This window comes from Mauremys mutica, chromosome 15, assembly GCF_020497125.1.
Source record: "Mauremys mutica isolate MM-2020 ecotype Southern chromosome 15, ASM2049712v1, whole genome shotgun sequence".
NCBI classification, from domain to species: domain Eukaryota; kingdom Metazoa; phylum Chordata; order Testudines; family Geoemydidae; genus Mauremys; species Mauremys mutica.
The window spans coordinates 6,509,327-6,530,610 of NC_059086.1; the positions used below are offsets into that span (position 1 = coordinate 6,509,327).

Genomic DNA, 21,284 nt, shown 5'->3' on the forward strand with positions numbered 1-21,284 from the left:
CCCGACAGCTGCAGGCCGGCAGCTAAACTTAGCCACAAGCCGCCCACAAAGGGGTGACCCCCCCAACCCCCTGGGAAGCAAGGCCCCCCCCACTACCATTTAAAGGGGCAGGGCTGGGGGTGGCACTTAGCCAGATGGGGAATGGGGGTGGGGAGCAGGGTGTCCCCAGCTCCTGGGCAGCTCGTGTTACAGAGAGTGGCCTCTGCCAGGGGAGGAGGGGAAGGAACAAGGGCACTGGGAACAGGCATGGAGTGGGCAGTGATGGGGGACAGTATGTGGCGCGCCCAGAGGGGTGGAAGCTGCCACATGCAGCCTTTCAGGGAGGGAGGCGTTAGCACGGCACAAGCAGGGCCAGCGGCTGGGGCACTCTCATGTCTTGGACATTGCGTGGGGTGCGGCTGAGCATGAGGAGACACTGCGGGGGCGGGGGGGGGTGTTGGGCACTAGCTGTGCAGGGGCGCTGAGATGGCCCTTCTGGGGTTTGGCACTGGGGAGTGCTGAGATGCGGGCATTGCAGGGGGCTCTGGCACTGCAGGGGGCACTGAGGTGTGGGCCCTGCAGAGGGTGCTGAGATGTGGGCCTTGCTTAGGGAACTGGCACTGGAGAGGGCTCTGGCACTGCTGGGGGTGCTGAGATGAGGGCACTGCAGGGGTGCTGAGACATAGGCATTGCAGGGGAACTGAGGTGTGGGCACTGCAGGGGTACTGGCACTGCAGGGGGTGCTGAGATGTGGGCACTGGCTGTGCAGGAGGTGCTGAGATGTGGGCACTGCAGAGGTCACTGGCCTGCAAGGGGTGCTGATATGCGGGCACTGCTGAGGTTCTCTGGTGTGGGCACTGCAGAGGGAACTGGCTCTGCAGGAGGCACTGAGATGGGGGCACTGCAGGGGCACTGGCTCTGTTGGAGTGGGGGTGGGGGAGTCTCCCGTATCTGGCCCCAGTGGGTCCTGGTTTCAGAGCAGGTGTGGGTTAGAGGGTTTTCCTTTCGCCCTCTTCTCTGGTCCTTGTCACGCAGACAGCAGGCAGCAAAAGACCAGAAGTGCGAAGCGCAGACAATGGGATGTTCATTGGGGTTAGTTTCCAAGAAAGCACATTCCGAAGCCCTTCACACCAGTCCAGCTTCTCTCTATATGCAGATAGAGCCTTTACCCCATGTCCCCCTTGCCGGCTCCGACGCCACAGAGCGTTTACCCCACGTCTCCCTTGCCGGCTCTGACATCGCAGAGCGTTTACCCCGCGTCCCCCTGCCCGGCTCCGACGCCACAGAGCGTTTACCCCGCGTCCCCCTGCCCGGCTCCGACGTCGCAGAGCCTTTACCCCACATCCCCTTCCCAGCTTCAACACCGCAGAGCGTTTACCCCGCGTCCCCCTTCCCGGCTCCGATGCCGCAGAGCGTTTACCCCGCGTCCCCCTTCCCGGCTCCGATGCCGCAGAGCCTTTACCCCGCATCCCCCTTTCCGGCTCCGACGCCACAGAGCGTTTACCTGTGTCCCCCTTCCCGGTTCTGACACCGCAGAGCGTTTACCTGTGTCCCCCTTCCCGGTTCTGACACCGCAGAGCGTTTACCTGTGTCCCCCTTCCCGGTTCTGACACCGCAGAGCGTTTACCCCATGTCCTCCTTGCTGGCTCCGCCGCCGCAGAGCGTTTACCCCGCATCCCTCGTGCCAGCTCCGAAGCTGCAGAGCATTTACCCCGCGTCCTCCTTGCCGTCTCCAATGCCGCAGAGCGTTTACCCTGCGTCCCCCTGCCCGGCTTCGATGCCACAGAGCGTTTACCCCGCGTCCCCCTGCCCGGCTCCAATGTCGCAGAGCCTTTACCCCACATCCCCTTCCCAGCTTCGCCCAGCTCCGACGTCGCAGAGCGTTTACCCCACGTCCCCCTTGCCAGCTCTGACACCACAGAGCATTTACCCCGCATCCCCCTGCCCGGCTCCGACGTCGCAGAGCCTTTACCCCACATCCCCTTCCCAGCTTCAACACCGCAGAGCGTTTACCCCGCGTCCCCTTTCCTGGCTCCGACACCGCAGAGCATTTACCCCACGTCTCCCTTGCCGGCTCTGACATCGCAGAGCGTTTACCCCGCGTCCCCCTGCCCGGCTCCAATGTCGCAGAGCCTTTACCCCACATCCCCTTCCCAGCTTCGCCCGGCTCCGACGTCGCAGAGCGTTTACCCCGCATCCCCCTTGCCAGCTCTGACACCACAGAGCATTTACCCCGCGTCCCCCTGCCCGGCTCTGACGTCGCAGAGCCTTTACCCCACATCCCCTTCCCAGCTTCAACACCGCAGAGCGTTTACCCCGCGTCCCCCTTCCCAGCTCCGATGCCGCAGAGCCTTTACCCCGCATCCCCCTTTCTGGCTCCGACACCGCAGAGCGTTTACCCCGCATCCCCCTTTCCGGCTCCGACGCCACAGAGCATTTACCTGTGTCCCCCTTCCCGGTTCTGACACCGCAGAGCGTTTACCCCGCATCCCTCGTGCCAGCTCCGAAGCTGCAGAGCATTTACCCCGCGTCCTCCTTGCCGTCTCCAACGCCGCAGAGCGTTTACCCCACGTCCCCCTTCCCGGCTCCGACGCCGCAGAGCGTTTACCCCGCGTCCCCCTTTCCGGCTCCGACACCGCAGAGCGTTTACCTGTGTCCCCCTTCCCGGTTCTGACACCGCAGAGCGTTTACCCCATGTCCTCCTTGCTGGCTCCGCCGCCGCAGAGCGTTTACCCCGCATCCCTCGTGCCAGCTCCGAAGCTGCAGAGCATTTACCCCGCGTCCTCCTTGCCGTCTCCAATGCCGCAGAGCATTTACCCCGCATCCCCCTGCCCGGCTCCGACGCTGCAGAGCGTTTACCCCGCGTCCCCCTGCCCGGCTCCGACGCTGCAGAGCGTTTACCCCGCGTCCCCCTGCCCGGCTCCGACGCTGCAGAGCGTTTACCCCGCGTCCCCCTGCCCGGCTCCGAAGCAGCAGAGCCTTGCCTGTGTCCCTGTTCCCATCCCCCCCATTTAGCAAACATGATTCCAATTTCCCTTCCACTTCCTGTTTAACCCGTTTATATAGTAATATTCTCAGCTATACCTTAACCCAGGGGTAGGTAAACTGTGGCACCCGTGCCGAAGGCGGCACCCGAGCTGATTTTCAGTGGCACTCACACTGCCCAGGTCCTGGCCACTGGTCCGGAGGGGGAGGGGGGGGGGCTCTGCATTTTAATTTAATTTTAAATGAAGCTTCTTAAACATTTAAAAAACCTTATTTACTTTACATACAACAATACTTTAGTTCTACATTATAGACTTAGAGAAAGAGACCTTCGAAAAAGGTTAAAATGTATGACTGGCACGCGAACCCTTAAATCAGAGTGGATAAGTGACGACTCGGCACAGCACTTCTGAAAGGTTGCCGACCTGCCTTAACCAATCATTTTACTGAAATTCAACTGACCAATCCTAACATATTGTAACATAATTCTCTAACCAATTATATCCCACTACCCTAATTAACTCGCACCCAGCAAAATGAATTATACAGCCGACAGAAACAATTAGAGAACCAGACTGATTAACGATAGAAAAGTGGGGGCCATAAAGATAGAACGATAGAGAAATGAGGGTTTCACAACCACTGATACGTGATTTCTTGCCAGACCGGATGCTTTCAAACTACGTTTTCTTAACCATTTTAAGATCTTTTTCTTTATCTGGCGGTGATGGGCGCTATCAGGACAGGATCTGGTTTGGGATGTGAGGATGTGACCCTAAGCGTATGGTTGCCCCTGCTGCTTAGCCAAAGGCCTTGGCCTACGAACAAGGCCTCAGACTATCCTAGTGAGAGACGGCCCGGACACAGGCGGACTGTGCTTTTGATTCTTTGTTTTATATCTCGATAACTAACTAAGTGCTAAAAATACACCGAAGTTCTATAGTCTAAGGGAGTCTCTCGTATCTGGCCCTGGTGGGTCCTGGTTTCAGAGCTGGTGTGGGATGCCTGGCCCAGTTTCAGACCCCCTGTGGGACGGGAGCCCAGAGCAGATGGCGCCTTGACTCCCCCTGCCCCCTTATTCCTTTTCCCCAAGTGTATCCTATAGCCCGGCCTGTGGGGAGGCCTGGAACGACCCAGTCAGGGCTGGCATGGCCCCAGGGTGCCCACAGGCCTTCGGGATCCCCTTCAGGGGTGGGCATTGGATCTGGGCTAAGCAGCAGCTGCCAGGGTCTGTCACCCCCTCCCCTCCAGTCTGTGCCCGCAGCCCTCCCTCAGAGTGCCTGCCCCAGGGCTGTGCCCACCCTGGGCCCCATAGCAGAGCCCAGGACCCTATGGCGGCCTCGACCCATCCCCAGATCTCTGTGGCTGTGCCCAGTGGAGCTCCAGAGGCCTCAGGCCCGCTGCAGAGCCCGGCCCCAGGACACCCCCCAGGCACCGCCAGCGACCCAGACACAGCCTCCCCCCAGGGGCCTGCTGGGAGGGATGGTCTCGGGGTCCCATCCTCCCCCCAGCACCTGCTGCCGGCACCGTGCCCCACAGACCAGGTGTGGCTGGGGGTCCCTCCTGGCCCGGCACTGCTGGGGAGAACCCCAGCAACCATCCAGGCCTGGGTCTGGCTGGCTGGGCCCTGTTGGCGGCTCATGCCCTGGCGAGGCGCTGCAATATCCAGGGGGTGGGGGCAGGGGCTGGAGGGTCTGTGCCTGGGAGCTGGGCACCCACTGCATTGGGCTGATCATTGTTCTGGCCCAGCAGGAGATGCAGCCAGGGACCCACGCTTGGGGAAGGGAGGGTCAAGCCTGGGAGAGGGGGGACTGAGCCGGGTGTCCCCAGATCAGGGTGGGAGGGTTCCCTGAGGGGCCAGACGGAGGGAGGGGGTCCTGAGGGATGGAGCCAGAGTCCCCAGGTGGAGGGGGTTCCTGAGAGGTCTGGTGGGGAGAGGGGGGTCCTCGGATGGAGCTGGGGGTCCCTGGGGGGCCAGGTGGGGAGATGGGTCCTGAGGGACGGGGACAGGGGACGCCCCAGGCTGTGGACACCTCTGGCTCCAGGCCCCACCGTCACGCCCCGCTACCGCTCTCCCCCGCAGTGGCGGACCTGGTGTACTGGCGGGACACCCGCACCTCGGCGCTCGTCTTCACCGGCGTCATGGTGACTCTGCTGAGCCTGCTGCACTTCAGCATCGTCAGTGTGGGCTCCTACGGCGCCCTGGCCGTGCTGGGCATCACCATCACCCTGCGGCTGGGCCGCAAGGGGCTGCAGGCCCTGCGCCGCTCCGACGGCGCCAACCCCTTCCAGTGAGTGTGAGCCCGGGGCCCCGCCGAGGAGTGCGACCCCCCTGGTGCCGTGCCAGGGATTGTGACCTCCCAGGGGCCCCCGCCAAGGAGTGTGACCCCACCCCCCCGGGTGCCTTGCCAGGGAGTGCGACCTCCCCCCCCCGTGCCATGCCAGGGAACGTGACCCCCGCCCGGTGCCTTGCCAGGGAGTGCGACCCCCCCGGTGCCATGCCAGGGAGTGCGACCCCCCCCCGGTGCCTTGCCAGGGAGTGCGACCCCCCCACCGGTTCCTCGCCAGGGACTGTGACCTCCTGGGGGTCCCCGCCAGGGAGTGTGACCCCCACCCTGGACCCTCTGCCAGGGAATGCAACCCCCGCCCAGGGCCCTGCCAGGGAGTGTGACTCCCCTCACCCCCTCTGACAGGGAGTGTGAGCCAACCACACACCCTCCCCCCTTTCAGTGAGTACCCCCATCCTGACATCCTCCTTCCAGAGAGTCCCCATGGTCCCCCAGCACACCACTGGCCAACCCCCCGATCCTCTCCCCTTCTAGTGAATGATCCCCCCCACAACCCCCCAGCCTCCCAGTCAGAGATTAACTCCCAGACTCCCACTTCAATGAGTATCCCCAACACCTCCTCCCCATGAGTACCCCCTCCCCCTTCCAGTGAATTCCTCCCTCAGCAGCCACCTGACTATGCCAGAAGGGGGCACTGTGGGGACCAGGGCAGGGTGCTGGCTGCGTGGGGAGCCCCCAGCTATGCCAGTCCCAGCCTCTCCCTGCAAGGGGCGCTGTGGGGAGTGTGTGGGGGGGAGCAGCTCCCGGCTATGCCAGGCCCAGCCTCTCCCTGCAGGGGGCGCTGTGGGGAGCAGGGTGGGAGCAGCTCCTGGCTATGCCAGTCCCAGCCTCTCCCTGCAGGGGGCGCTGTGGGGAGCGGGATGGGAGCAGCTCCCAGCTATGCCAGTCCCAGCCTCTCCCTGCAGGGGGCGCTGTGGGGAGCAGGATGGGAGCAGCTCCCGACTATGCCAGTCCCAGCTTCTTCCTGCAGGGGGCACTGTGGGGAGAGGGGTGGGAGCAGTTCCTGGCTATGCCAGTCGCAGCTTCTCCCTGCAGGGGGCGCTGTGGGGAGTAGGGTGGGAGTAGCTCCTGGCTATGCCAGTCCCAGCTTCTCCCTGCAGGGGGCGCTGTGGGGAGCACGACGGGGCACTGGCTGTGTGGGGCGCTCCCGGCTATACCATCCTTGGCCTCTCCCAGGGGGTGCTGTGAGGTGTGGGGTGGGTGCTGGGCTGGGGTCCCCCCCACTTGCTAACCCCCCCGCCCCCATGTGCTCAGGGCTCAGCTGGATGCCGACTTGCCGCTGTCCCAGGAGCAGCTGGAGCGCCTCACCACGCGGCTCAGCCAGGACATCCTGGCGGCCGCCCACACCCTGCGCCGCCTCTTCCTGGTGGAGGATCTGGTGGACTCGATCAAGGTGGGTGCTGCCCCTCCCTCCCCCCGAAGGGTCACCCCAGCTCCCTGTCCCTGCTGGTGTAGGGGGCCTTGGGCCCCCTGTGAGCATCCTGGAGTGGGGGTGGGAGAAGTGTTGTCCTCTGTTTAACCCCGCTCCCATGGGAACAGGGGCACAGCAGGGGAGGGTTCTCGCCCCCCGTTATATGCTCCCCTTGGCTGTTAGGGAGTCATGGGGGGGTGGGGGTGGTACCTACCCCTGGGTCTGGCAGGAACTGGGGGGATAGTCAGCAATGTGGGGACTCCTTTCCATGGGAGTGGGGGCAGTGATTAGCAGGGGGTTGTGGGGAGCGAGCGAAGGGCCCCCCATGCCTGCTGGAGGGGGATGCCCACTCTGCAGAGTTTTGGGGGTGCAGGGGGAGCCAGAGCCTGAGGCTGGAGACATGGCCCAGCAATGCCCAGGCCGTGTGGCCAGTAGGGTGGCAGCCAGGTGACGGCCACGCCAGGTGGGTGGGGAGGCGGCCAGGTGACGGCCATGCCACGTGGGTGGGGCCAGTGGGGAGGCGGCCAGGTGCTGGCCACGCCAGGTGGGTGGGGCCGGTGGGGAGGCAGTCAGGTGACGGCCACTCCAGGTGGGTGGGGCCAGTGGGGAGGCGGCCAGGTGATGGCCAGGCCACATGGCTGGGGCTGGAGCTGGTGCAGGGCGGGCGCCAGGCCAGGGCACTGGGAAGGTTTGAGCAGGGGGTTGGACTAGATGACCTCCTGAGGTCCCTTCCAACCCTGAGATTCTAAGACGCAGGCACCGCCCGAGCCCCAGGGGGCCACACACTCACAGCTGGCCCTGAGGCACCAGAACTGGACCCCACGGCTTCGCCCGCAGGGATCAGGCCTCCAGCTGCCCTCCCCACGGCCCTGCCTGAGCCGGAGGGAGCTGGGGCTGCTCCCGCTCCGGCGCTCAGGCTCAGCGCTGAGCCAGCTGAGGCCGGTCGTTCCTCACTCCTCCCCAGGCTCTGACCCTGCTGGTCCCCTGCGGGCGGCAGCTGGGCTGTGTTTCCGATCCCAGCGCTGGCCGGACTGCGCACAGCCCTCCCCTGCCCCTGCTGGCGGGCAGCGACCCTCCTGTGCCTGCAGCACCTGGGCCCTGGGACTCTGGGAGTTGGATTTAGGGTTGCCAATTTTCTAATCTCACAAAAACCAAACACCCTTGCCCCGCCCCCTGACTCGAGGCCCCGCCCTTTCTCAGAGGCCACACCCCCTGCCCACTCCATCCCCCCTCATCGCTTGCTCTCACTTTCACTGGGCTGGGGCAGGGGTCTTTGAGGTGGGGCCGGGAAGGAGGGGTCTGGGGTGTATAGGAGGGGGCTCCGGGCTGGGAATTGGGGTTGTGAGGGGGTGAGGGCTCCAGCTGGGGGTGCGGGCTCTGGGGTGGGGCCGGGAATGAGAGGTTTGGGGTGCAAGAGGGGGCTCCAGGCTGGGGGGCGGGGCTGAGGGATTTGGAGTGCGGGAGGGGGCTGTGGGTTGAGGCAGGGGTTTGGGGTGCAGGAGGAGGTCCGGGCTCTGGCTGGGGGTGCGGGCTCTGGGGTGGGCTGGGGATGAGGGGTTTGGGGTGCAGGAGGGGGCTGTGGGTTGAGGCAGGGGGTTGGGGTTCGGGGGAGGTGAGGGCTCTGGGCTGGGGGTGCAGGCTCTGGGGTGGGCTGGGGATGAGGGGTATTGGGGGTGTGTGTGTGTCTGGGGGTTGGGCTGAGGGATCTGAAGTGGGGGAAGAGGCTGCGGGTTGAGGCAGGGGTTTGGGGTTCAGGGGGATGAGGGCTCTCAGCTGGGGGTGCGGGCTCTGGGGTGGGGCTGGGGATGAGCGGTTTGGGGTGCAGGAGGGGGCTCCGGGTTTGGGGGCAGGCTCAGGGCAGGGGCAGGGGGCTGGTGCTCAGGGTTGGCGGGCGAGCTTACCTTGGGCGGCTCCCGGTCAGCGGCACAGAGGGGCTCAGGCCTGTCCTCTCTCCGCGCTGTGCCCCAGAACCGGTCAGCAGGTCCGGCTTCTAGGCTGGGGGGGGCCAGGAGACTCCGCGCGCTGACTCCGCAGGTACCGCCTCCCCCCAGCTCCCATTGTCCGTGGTTCTCAGCCAGTGGGAGTGCAGAGCTGGTGCTTGGGGTGGGGCCCGTGACACCCCCGCCTAGGAGCCGAACCTCCTGGCTGATTCTGGGGCGCAGGACGGTGCCAGGCTAGGTAGGGACTAGCCTGCCTTAGCGCTGCAGCTGGAGGGAGTTTTCACGGCCCGGTCGGCGGTGCCGACCAGAGGCGCCGGGGTCCCTTTTCGACCAGCTGTTCTGGATGAAAACCAGACCCCTGACAACCCTAGCTGGATTCCTGTTCCTAGCATCCCGGGCGCGGGGAGCCGGGCGGGGCTGCCAGCTTGAAGGATGCACTGAGGACAGAGTGGGTCGCAGCAGGACGCTGACCCCATGGCTGGTCTCTGTGGGTCTCAGGCGTCAGGTCAAGAGCCACGGCCACGAACCCACAGGGCTGGCAGGGAACTGCTCCCACTCCCCGGCCCTGCCCTGCACCTGCCAGCTTCCCCGGAGGCTGGGAGCAGGGACCCGTGGGAGTCTCTGCTGAGCAGAACCAACCGGGTGCCCTCCCCCTGCATGGGGGGCTGGGGCCGGCTGCAGCCCCATGGCGGGCGGCGGGAAGGGAGGCAGCCTCGCTCTCACCGCGCTCTCTCCTGCTTGCAGTTCGCCTTCCTGTTCTACATCCTCACCTACGTGGGAGCCGTGTTCAACGGGCTGACGCTGCTCATCCTGGGTAAGGGCGGGCGGGGGCGAAGGGGGGTCGGGGAGGGGGGTGTGGGGCTGGACCAGCGTGTAGGCAGCAGGGGGGTAGCGCTGGCTGTGGGGGGCTCCCCCAGCAGGGGGCGCTGGGAGCGGCGGGGGGTGTGTGTGTGTGTCTGACCTGCCCCTTTCTGCCCCCCAGGTGTGATAAGTGCATTTACTTTCCCCCTGCTCTACCGGCAGCACCAGGTGAGTGGCCGGGGGGTGGCTCAGGGCCACGTGCACCATCGGGGTGGGCTAGTGGGGCCAGCACCCGCCCCAGGGCAGGAGAGAGAGAAAGACGGCGCCCCCTAGAGGCGAAAGGACCCATGTCCCATTCCCTGCCCCCTGGGCCACCAGTTCCCATCCTGGGGCTGGGTGGGAGCTGGCGCCCCCTAGAGGGGAAAGGACCCATGTCCCATTCCCTGCCCCCTGGGCCACCAGTTCCCATCCTGGGGCTGGGTGGGAGCTGGCGCCCCCTAGAGGGGAAAGGACCCATGTCCCATTCATGGAATCAGCGACGATCAGGGTTGGAAGAGACCCCAGGAGGTTCTAGTCCAGCCCCTGCTCGAACCTGCAGGACCAACCCCAGCAGTCCCTGGAGCTCTCACTTTTGTTCAGGGATCCCCAGAGGTGTCGGGGGGGACCCCAGGCAGCGACTTCCGGCTCTCCGGGGGCCCTGTAGCTGCACAATGGTCTCTGGTGGGGGCAGTTGCCCAGACCCCCCCCCCCATTTACCTCTCACTTCATCTGTTCCAGGCACAGATCGACCAGTACGTGGGGCTGGTGAGGAACCAGCTGAGTAACCTCAGAGCCAAGTAAGGGCCCCCCGCCCCCCTCGTGTCTGCCATGGGGGGAGGGGATGAGCTCCCGGCTCTGCCAGGAGCCACACGGGCCACAGCTCATCATCTCCCAGGCAGCCGTAGTGAGCCCACAACGCAGCCCAGAGATGACATGCCCTGCAGTGCGGTGCCCTCTGCTAAGACCCCTGCCCCCTTCCCGTCAGCGTGGCACCCCCCTCCGAGCCCCCAGCCCCCTCTTGTCGGTGCAGTGCCCCCCCGAGCTTCACATCCCCCTCCCATCTGTGCGGCACCCCCCGCCGAGCCCCCAGCCCCCCTCCCGTCAGCAGCCCCCCCCACTGAGCCTCCTGCCCCCCGCCTATCAGCACAGTGCCCCCTGCCCAGCCCCCCTACCCGCCTCCCGTTGGCGCCTCCCGCCAAGCCCCCAGCCCCCCTCTTGTCGGTGCAGCACCTCCCCGAGCCCCCAGTCCCCCTGCTGTCGGCACGGTGCCCCCCCGCTGAGCCTCCTGCCCCCCGCCCGTCAGCGAGGCAGCCCCTGCCAAACCCCCCGCCCAGCCCCCCCCACGCCTCCCATTGGTGCAGCGACCCCACCCAGCCCCCCTCCCCTCTCCCATTGGCACGGCGCCCCCTGCCGAGCCTCCAGTCCCCGTAGGGTGGCACCCCCCTGCCGAGCTCCCCGCCCCACGGCTGCACCACAGCGCCCCCTGCCCCACGGCTGCAGCACGGCACCCTTACCATGGTTCTGGGGTACTGGGCTCAGCTCTGAAGGCAGGGGGTGAGTTCCTGCAGCACGGCATCCCCACAGTATTTCCCTGTGGCGGTGCTGGGTTCAAGGCCCTCCAGTGACTCCTTTGCTCATCAAGCCCGGCCCAGCCCAGGCGTCCTGTGGGGTGTGAGTGGGCTCCCCTCTAGGGGCAGGCCCTGGGGGCTGAGTGCCAGGGGGTCAGACCTGGAGCCTGGGTAACCCGCCCTGTGCCCGCCCTGCCACGTGTGGTGCTGAGGAGGAGGGGGAGGGGCTCCAGCCCGGGCCAGGGGGATTAAACCACCGTGGTGATGTTTCTCTTTCTCTCCTTTAGGATTCAGGCCAAGCTCCCAAGTGCCAAAGCGAAGCCAGAATGAGCGACTGCCCCGGCCCGACTCACAGCAACGACGCCCCTGGCCCCCCCCACCCCAGAACCACCCCCGCTGGTGACACCCCCCGCCCCAGGGAAAGGGGCCGAGGCCCCTCTCCTCGTCAGGAACCCGCCTACAGCTCTGCCCCTGCGCTGCCCCCCTGGCCCTGCGTGTTGGGGGGCTGGGGCAGGAGGCAGCTCCCTGCACATTCAGGGCTGTGGGGGTGACTGAGAGGGGCCCCCCCGCGATTCGGCCACCACCCTGCCATAACAAGAGGCCCCCGCATGCCACCCTCCTGCTGGGCCCTGCCTGCTTCCTGCCTCCAAGCCGCAGCCCCAGCATGAGCCCGGGTGGGGGTGGGGAAGGGGCAGGCCCCTGGCTCCTCAGGGCTGGAGGGGTCTGGTTTCCCGGGGGGGGGCTCAGACCCAAGTGCATTCAGGGTCTGTGATTGGTTGGGAGGCCAGGGGCTGGCAGCCTGTTGCGTCCGAGCCCCCCTCCGCCCCCTGCTGTTTTTAGTCCGGGGGCCCCTTCTTGGACTTGGCCTGGGGCCACCCCCTGGCGCCGTGGGGCAGGCGCCGTCCTGGCGCCCGCAAAGCTCCACTCAGATTTACACTTTAATAAAAACGCTGGTGGAAAAAGCCGCCGGGCAGGGTCCTTCACTGCGGCCACGGCGGGGTGCAGGGGGCGGGAATGACCCAGACACCAGCAGGGGGGAGCTCCTGAGGCTGGGAGAGTAGGTGGAGGGGGGTCACAGCAGGGGCCAACACCAGGCTCCTCCCCCCCCACATGCCCCGTAATCGCTGCCCACCCAGCCCCTGAGCAGGCGTGGCAGGGCAGGGGGGCTCAGCTTGGCACCGGCGCAAGAGGGGGGAGCTGCGTGGAGCCCATCCCCCACTGTGGTGCCCCCCTAGATGTGATCCCTTAACCCGGCACAGAGCTGGGCTCCCCTGGCACCAGCTGAGCCTCCTGCCCCCCACCCATCAGCGAGGCAGCCACTGCCAAACCCCCCGCCCAGCCCAGGAAATGAGACACTGCCCCCCTGGCCAGGGCATGGGGCCAGCAGGGCAGAGCGAGGGGAGCGGGGAGCCGGCGGGAGGGGAGGTGGGGGCCAGCGCGAGGGGAGCAGGGATCTGGCAAGAGGGGGGGTGGGGGCCAGCGCGAGGGGAGCGGGGATCCGGTGGGGAGGGGGGCCGGCGGGGCAGAGCGAGGGGAGCGGGGAGCCGGCGGGAGGGGAGGTGGGGGCTGGCGCGAGGGGAGGTGGGGGCCAGCGCGAGGGGAGCGGGGATCCGGCTGGGGGGGGACCAGCAGGGCAGAGCGAGGGGAGCGGGGAGCCGGCAGGAGGGGAGGTGGGGGCCGGCGCGAGGAGGTGGGGGCCAGCGCGAGGGGAGCGGGGATCTGGCTGGGGGGGGACCAGCAGGGCAGAGCGAGGGGAGCGGGGAGCCGGCGGGAGGGGAGGTGGGGGCCGGCGCAAGGGGAGCGGGGATCTGGCAAGAGGGGGGGTGGAGGCCAGCGCGAGGGGAGCGGGGATCCGGTGGGGGGGGCCGGCGGGGCAGAGCGAGGGGAGCGGGGATCCGGCGGGAGGGGGGGTGGGGGCCGGCGCAAGGGGAGCGGGGATCTGGGGGGGGGCCGGCGGGGCAGAGCGAGGGGAGCAGGGAGCCGGCGGGAGGGGAGGTGGGGGCCGGCGCGAGGGGAGCGGGGATCCGGTGGGGGGGGCCGGCAGGGCAGAGCGAGGGGAGCGGGGATCCGGCGGGAGGGGGGTGGGGGCCGGCGCAAGGGGAGCGGGGATCCGGTGGGGGGGGCCGGCAGGGCAGAGCGAGGGGAGCGGGGATCCGGTAGGAGAGGGGAGGTGGGGGCCAGCGCGAGGGGAGCGGGAATCCGGTGAGGAGGGGGGCCAGCGGGGCAGAGCGAGGGGAGCGGGGAGCCGGCGGGAGGGGAGGTGGGGGCCGGCGGGAGGGGAGCGGGGATCCGGTGAGGTGGGGGTGGGGGCCAGCGGGGAACCGGTAGGAGAGCGGGTGGGGACCAGCAGGGCCGGGTCATGGCCCCGGGGCTACACCGTGGTTTGTATCTCCAGTGCCCCCTGCACTTGGCATCACCAACCCCGTGGCATCTGGCTCCCTGAGCTGGGAACGTGGCGTCTAGGAGCTCCCCCCACTCCCCGCACGGTCCTTACTCCTGAGTAAGGCCCTGTCCCCCCCCCCCACCGACAGGAGCCAAGTGGCTTCCTTTGCTGCCCCCCCCCCACGTCACACAGAGCCAAGGACAGGACCAGCGGGTGCAGAGAGCCCGGGTCTCTGGCAGCCTTTCACAGTGACCACGTGACGCTGCCGTGTGAGCTCTAACCACTAGACCAGGGCTCAGCACGCGAGCCGGTTTTTAATGGCACGTTGCTGCCGGCCGGAGTCCTGCCCGGCCCGGCCCAGCCCGCTCTTCTCCGCCCGCCCCCACCCCCACCCCCACCCCCGCGGGGGCAAGGGGCAGAAGCTTGGTCCTGACGGCTCCCCTGCCTCTTCCCGCAGGGTGCTGGGTTCCCGCCCCTCCTCCCTCCCTGCCGGCGGATCAGCTGATGGGTGGGAGAGGAGTGGAATCAGCTGTGGCGGCAGAGAAGAAGCGGGGGCAGGGCCTTGGGGAAGGGGGGGTGGAATAGGGGCATATCCCCTCCAGCCCCCTGCTGTGAGCAGCCTGACCCCAGTCCACACCCCCAGCTCTCTGCCCTGACCCCCCCTCACACACCCAGCCCTCTGCCCTGAGCCCTGCACCCTGCACCCCCCCCAAGTCCCTGCCCTGAGCTCTGACCCCCCCTCACACACCCCCAGCCCTCTGCCCTGACCCCCCCCTCACACACCCCCAGCCCTCTGCCCTGACCCCCCCCTCACACACACCCAACCCTCTGCCCTGACCCCTGCACCCTGCACCACCCCCCACAGGTCCCTGCCCTGAGCCCTGACCCCCCCTCACACACTCCCAGCCCTCTGCCCTGACCCCCCCCCACACACCCCAGGTCCCTGCCCTGAGCCCTGTACCCCCCTCACACACACTCAGCCCTCTGCTTGTTTCCTTTACCCCCCCCCCACACCCCATGCCCTGACACCTGCGCCCCCCTCACATGCCCCCAGCCCTCTGTCCTGACTCTTACACCACCCATATACCCAGCCCCTCCACATCTCATGCACCCCCCACATCCCCACCCTGAGCACCAAACAGGAGCTCCTGCACCCCCCCCCCGCACATTCCCACCTGCACCCCTTGCACCAAATGGGAGCTGCCCAACTAAGCACTCCACACCCAAACCTCCTATCCCAACCCTGAGCCCCCTCCCTCATTCTAGCTCCTGGCCAGACCCTACACCCCAGCCTGCTCCTTCACCCCCAGCCCTGTGCTCAGTGCAGAGAGAAAGAGGAAGAGAATGGGCCAGAACCAGGGAGAAGGTAGGTACCCACTGTATGTGGGCAGGGCCGGGACCCCAGACTGGCAGTGGGCTGAGCACGTCTGGCAGCCGGGATCCCGGCTGGCAGGAGCCAGCGGATGGAACCCCTGAGTGCTCAGTCCACTGCCGGTCTGGGGTCCCTGCCGCCAGCCCTGCACAGCCCATTGCCGGTCTGGGGTTCTGGCTGCCGGACCCTTGCCAGCTGGGGTCCCGGCCGCAGGCCCCGCTCAGCCCACTGCCGGCCTAGGTGAACAGAATCCCAGACCAGCAGCGGGCTGGCAGCGTAAGATCAACATTTTAATTTCATTTTAAATGAAGCTTCCTAAACATTTTGAAAACCTTGTTTATTTCACAATACAACACTAGTTTAGTTATATAATATCCAGACTTATAGAGAGAGACCTTCTAAATAACATTAAAATGTATGACCGGCGCGCAAAACCTTAAATCGGAGTGAATAAATGAAGACTCGGCCCAGCACCGCTGAAAGGTTGCCGACCCCTGCACTAGTCACCACTCCCTGGCCAGAGCCTGAGCCCCTGCACTGCCTGGCCCATGAGAAAGGTGGCGGCTCCCAAGCCTCCTGGGTTCTAATCCGAGCACTGACACCACTTCCCTGGGTGTCCTGGGCCAGCGGCTGCCCATCTCCCTGTGCCACAGGCTTCCTGGCAGCCCAGGACGCTGGTCTGGAGCAGCGGCTGGTTTGTATCTGGGATCGAAAGTGTAGCCTGGCCCCTGCGGGTGGCTCTTTCGCAGCAGGATGGGGCAGCCCCTCAAGCACCTTCCCCCAGCCCCCTGCTTATGGGGGTTCTGTCTGACGGGTGCAAGCCACGGGGCTGGAGCATGCGGGGGGAGAGGGGATGTCAGGGGCTTTACCTGGTGCTGGTTTTGGCTCTCCATGGTGCCGATCTGGCACCCAGCAATGCCAGATCCACCCCAGAGCAACTTGCTCCCAGGGAGACGACTGCAGGGCTTGGCCGGGCGCCGACCTCCTCAAAAAGACCAACCAAGGGGAACAGCGATGGCTCCCCACCCCCGCCCAGCCAGCTGCCCCCTGGGAGCGATACCCCCCCTCCATGTGCCTGCACCCTGCTCCAGCTTGTCAGAACCTGGCATGCTGCTGACTCCCGCTCACTGCTAGCACAGCTCAGTCGGGAACGTAGCTCGCACCATACCAGGGAACCCCTCACGGCTCACTCTGCAAGAGCCTTTCTCCCCGGCACGCGGCCCTCAGGCCAGTGCAGCATTTAGCCCATCCCTTCAGGATAACGGAGTTCAGGACCCCTGCCAAAGGCCATCTCCAGACATTGCTCAGCCCCTCCTCGGGCTCCGGACCACTATCCCCGTGGCCAGCAGGGGAGCCCGGGCCCACCCGCTACCCCGGGTTCCAGCCCAGGGACCCTACAACGAGCAGCCCAGGTCTGCTCAGGCCCCATCCCTGCTGCTATTTCCCTGGACTGCCTCCTACCAGCCTCTCCGTCTCCTCTTGCCTGGTCGTGGGAGCTGCTCTGCTCCCCGGGGCTCCCAGCCTGTGGCTGACTCCTTGCTTCAGGGCGGCCTCTCAGGGCTTGGTCTCCTGCCTCCCTCGTCCCAGGCAGAGACTGCAGCCCCCTCCCGCTGCAGCCCCCTTCTCCCAGATTCCTGGCTGGTTAGTGCGGCCCAGCCCTGCCCTGCCCGTCTCCCACCTCCATGAACTTGGGCCTTCCCACACCCAGGACTGGCCGGGGAACGAACTGACCTCGTCTCAGGCTTTTGTTAACCCTCTCAGGGCTGGGGTGGGGTGCCCGCCTGTCACACACCCTGCCCGCAGGACTAGCCCGTGGGGGAAGTGCCCTCTGCAGGGCATCTCATTTCTGCTCCAGGTGACCTGCCACGAGATGCCCTTGCCCATTTTCTTCCCTCATGCCCGGTGCTGCTTCTGCAGGAACTCTTGGGCCTCTGCTGGCAAGGCCTGCGCTGCAGTGACTAGTGTCACCTGACTCCTCCGCTGCCACCACCCGCGCCCGTCCCAGCCGGGGCTGTGTGCCCACCGGGGCCAGTCCTGTGTCTGGGCCGGGCCCAATCGCAGCCTGTCTCGACCACCCTGTGACCTCCGAGCGGCTGCAGGGTGAACTGAAAGGTCCATGGGCGTCGCCGCCACTTCCACCTTGCCTGCCTCCTGCCCGGTCCTGCGGCAGGCCACCCCTCCGGCCCCTTGGGGTCCATGCCGCAATGGGATGCTAAACTGTACTGTACGGTTCTGCCACCAGGTGGCGCAACGCACCCAGCCCTTATTTCAGCAAACCTGGCCATACCTGGCAGAGCATTAAAGGGTCTTACAGCTGGGGTGGGGTCTGTCTGTGAGGGACGCCCTGTAGCCTGTCCGTATCCGCACAGCAGGGCCGGCTTTAGGAAGTGCGGGGCCCAATTCGAACATTTTCGGCGGGGCCCCGGCAGGGATGACTTAAAAAAAAAAAGTTTAAAAAAGCCTTTCATTTCTTAGCAACCAGTTCCCTGTAAAAAGTTCTGTTTTAAGGGATGTGCCACAGTATGTATTTTTTGTACCAATAGGGTTACCATACGTCCGTATTTTTAAAAATTCCTCCCGGATGGCGATTTAAGAACCAAAAAGCTGGACATGTCTGGGAAAATACGGATGTACATTAACCCTACCTAAACTTCTTTTTTAAAAAGATGGGCCTGAACTAGAACTGAACTCTGTTTCACATGTGTGGGTCCCCACCACTCCCTGGGGGTGTGCTAGGGTGACCAGATGTCCAGATTTTATAGGGACAGTCCCGATTTGCGGGTCTTTTTCTTATATAGGATCCTACTACCCCCCACCCCTGTTCCAATTTTTCACACTTGCTGTCTGGTCACCCTAGGGTGTGCACGTGTGTGGGTCCCAGCTGTTCCCTGCCCCTCTCATTGAAGCAGGTGTGCAGGGTTACTGCCCTGGGAACTGCAGGGCACCAGTGGACATGGGGCTGGCTGGAGGCAGGGCAGGGGCTGACTGGAGGTAGGGTCTGGCTGCAAGCAGGGCAAGGGGTGCGGGGCTGGCTGGAGACGGGGATGTGGGGTGGGCTGGCTGGCTTCAGGCAGGGCCGCAGGGGGGTGCGGCAAGGGTTGGCAGGCCTGGAGACAGAGGAGTGCGGGACTGGCTGGCTTCAGGCAGGGGCGTGCGGCCGGGGTTGTCTGGAGACAGGGCAGGAGGTGCGGGGCTGGTGCGGGCAGGGGCTGGCTGCAGGCAGGGCAGGGCGTGCGGGGCTGGGTGCAGGCAGGGGCTGGGTGCAGGCAGGGGGTGTGGGTACAGGGGGTGCAGCCCACCCTGTACGGTAAGTGCCTCCTCCTCTCCCCTCCCTCACCAGGGTAGCAGCAGCAGCCCGGGGCTCAGGGGCTATTTAAAGGGCCCGTGGCTCCCCTGCTTCCACTGCCCCAGCCCTTTAAATAGCCATGGGAGCCCTGGGGAAGTGGCAGGGCTCCAGGGGCTATTTAAAGGACCGGGGCAGCAGAGGCAATTGGAGCCCCCCGCTACCCCAGGACTCTGAGGGTTATTTAAAGGGCCTGGGGCTCCCCTGCTTCTACCACCCAAGCCCTTTAAATAGCCACGGGAGTCCTGGGGAAGCGGCGGGGTTCCAGGGGCTATTTAAAGGGACGGGGCAGTAGAAGCAAGGGGAGTCCCAGACTTTTTAAATAGCCCCCAGGGCTCCAGCAGTGGGGCTCTGGTGGCAATTTAAAGGGCCTGAGGCTCCAGTCCCTGCTGGGAGCCCCAGGCCCTTTAAATTGCCTCCTGGGGAAGCTGGGCCACCCCGGTACAGCGCACTGGCAGGGCTTGGGTGCGGGGCCCTCTTAGGCGCGGGGCCCGATTCGGGGGAATTGGTTGAATTGGCCTAAAGCCGGCCCTGCCGCACAGGAGCCTGCCCTGGGGGGTCTCTGGGAATCACGCCCTGTAGCCCGTCCGTATCCACACAGGAGCCTGCCCTGGGGGGGTCTCTGGGAGGGACACCCTGTAGCCCGTCCGTATCCGCACAGGAGCCTGCCCTGGGGGGTCTCTGGGAGGGACACCCTGTAGCCCGTCCGTATCCGCACAGGAGCCTGCCCGGGGGGGGGGTCTCTGGGAATCACGCCCTGTAGCCCGTCCGTATCCACACAGGAGCCTGCCCTGGGGGGGTCTCTGGGAATCACGCCCTGTAGCCCGTCCGTATCCACACAGGAGTCTGCCCTGCGGGGGGTTCTGGGAGCAGGGCCGGCTTTAGGAAGTGCAGGGCCAGATTTGAATAGTTTCAACAGGGCCCTGGCAGGGATGACTCACCCAGTGGCACTCCGGGTCTTCGCTCTGGGTCTTCCGCAGCACTGAAGGACCCGCCGCCAAAGACTCTGGAGCGCCACCAGGTGAGTAAAAAAAAGAGCCTCTTTGTGTCTAGATCAGGGAATGGGGCTCTTGCTGCAGCGGGTTCGCCCTCACTGTTCGCTCTGCAACAGCCTTACTCCCAGGCACTCGGCCCTCTGGCCAGCGCAACATTCAGTCCGCCCCTTCTGGGGTTACAGAATCCAGCAGGACCCCTGGCCAAAGGCCGTCTCCATACGGTACTCAGCCCCTCCTCAGACTCAGGGCCACTATCCCCATGGCTGGCAGGGGAGCCCGGGCCCACCTGCAACCCTGGGTTCCAGCCCAGAGACCCTACAATGAGTAGCCCAGGTCTGCTCAGTCCTAGGGTTGCCGGGGTCTGGTTTTTGAGTGGAAAGTCTGGTCAAAAGGAGACCCATGAAGTGTCCAGTCAGTTATGTTGACTGGACACCAAATGTCCAGTTCCCGCAGTAACTGCCACTGGCCTCTGCAACCGGGAGGCGGGAAGAGCAGCTGCTGCTGGAGGAGGGATCCTGACAGTGCCTGGCATTTGAGGAGCAGGGTCAGTGGCCGGGTTCACCTCCCATGAGAGCCCGTCCCACCTTCTCAGCCTCCCAGGGCCTCGGCTCTCTCCCCACCATGCCCCAATTGGGCAGGCAGGTAGGCTCTGCGTCAGCTCCTCCCAACCCAGCTCTGCGAGCAACAGGGGAATCCTGGTGTTACCCGCACAAAATTCTCTGTTACTTGCACATTCTAGGGACACCCTCCTTTACCCAGTTCCTAGGGCTCAGGGCATTACCTTACACTCTGCAGGTTTGTTATTTATTAACAATCAGCAAACAGGATGCACAGGTTACACATACAGTGCTCACCACTCCCAATAAGGCAGATGAACTTTTCTTGATGGCCAGTCAGGATCAGATCATCTGGGGGACTCCCACTTTTGCACAGTGTGGTTAGCAGGGTGTTGAGCTCTGGTAGCTCTGTTCTTGGGGTTGTGTCCTGGAATTAGCTCCTAAAGAACTTCCTCTTGGATCCCAGTTTATATAGTGAAACTTGAGTCCTGCTTAGCTATACTTTAACCAATCAGTTAAAGGGCAGTAGAGAGGTCCTCCAAGCTGCTTAGCGTGGCTGTGTGGGAAGCAGCCAATCAGGGCCCAGCAGGTCAGTATAAAAAGGGCTGCAGGGCCAGCGGGAGTTCAGTGCCTTGCTGGAGTTGGAGGAGAGTAGTGGTGCTCCCTTCCAGGAGCCCTTTCCTGAGTGGCCAAACAGCTGTTTAGTGGCACCCCTGATTAGCTGATATGAGGTGCTGCCAAACAGCTGTGGTTGGTGGGTGCTGAGCCCCCATTATTTATTTTTTTCCATGGGTGGCTCAACCACAGAGCACCCTGGAGTCAGTGCCTATGGCATGACTTGCTTTTGACCAATCCATGTTGGCTGTAACTTATCACTGAATTATCCTCCCAGTGTTAACAGGGTTTAATAATTTGTTTCAGGTATCAGAGTTAGGTTGCCTGGTCTAGAATTCCTGGGGTCTTTGTTCCCCTTTGGAAGATAAGTATGATGTGTTTTCCCTTCTCCAGTCCTCTGGGACTTGACCCACCCTTCAGGAGCTTTGCTAATGGTTCTGAGATGGCCACAACCAGTTCCTTAAATAGCCCAGGGTGAATTTCATCTGGTAAAGGGATCTGAGGTGCAGAGGGTTCAAGGGGCTCAGGGATCTGGGGTGCAGTGGGTCACTTCCCAGCAGGGCCGTCACCCCAGTGGACAGATGGGGCTGGAGGCACAGAGACAGGGTCACTCAGGAGGGCCGTGTCAGAGCAGGCAACTGAGCCCTGGTCTCCAGAGGCTGGTGACCAAAGGTAGAGGGGGTGTTGATGTCCATCAGGGGCTGATCCTGAGTCCCAAGCTGGGCTTAGCCTGGACATCGGGTCGAGCTGGGGGTTGGGAGATGCTCCCTCTCTGCAGCTGATGGAGCATCCCAGAGGCTCCCTGGCTGGCATGATGCCCACCCAGGTGTCCTTTTCCGCTGTGCCCTGGCTGCCCCCTCATCCACCTGCCAGGAATGGGCAGTGCCCCAGGTAGCTGGCATTCACCCTCATTGGAAGGTGCACCCCTAGACAGGGCTGAGGTGTGGA

General features: G+C 64.9%; 1 protein-coding gene across 3 annotated transcripts in view; it reads left to right on the forward strand.

Moving 5' to 3' along the window:
* Positions 1-11,982, forward strand: part of RTN2 (reticulon 2) — a 28,130-nt gene extending 16,148 nt beyond the window's left edge. For all 3 annotated transcript variants that reach the window (XM_044987908.1, XM_044987909.1, XM_044987910.1), the window contains 6 exons: positions 5,048-5,255; positions 6,567-6,705; positions 9,408-9,477; positions 9,646-9,692; positions 10,242-10,300; positions 11,359-11,982. In XM_044987908.1, coding sequence (XP_044843843.1) covers positions 5,048-5,255; positions 6,567-6,705; positions 9,408-9,477; positions 9,646-9,692; positions 10,242-10,300; positions 11,359-11,401 — 566 coding nt within the window. In that variant the 3' untranslated portion in view covers positions 11,402-11,982. The remainder of the gene's footprint in view (positions 1-5,047; positions 5,256-6,566; positions 6,706-9,407; positions 9,478-9,645; positions 9,693-10,241; positions 10,301-11,358) is intronic.
* The last annotated feature ends 9,302 nt before the right edge of the window (positions 11,983-21,284 follow it).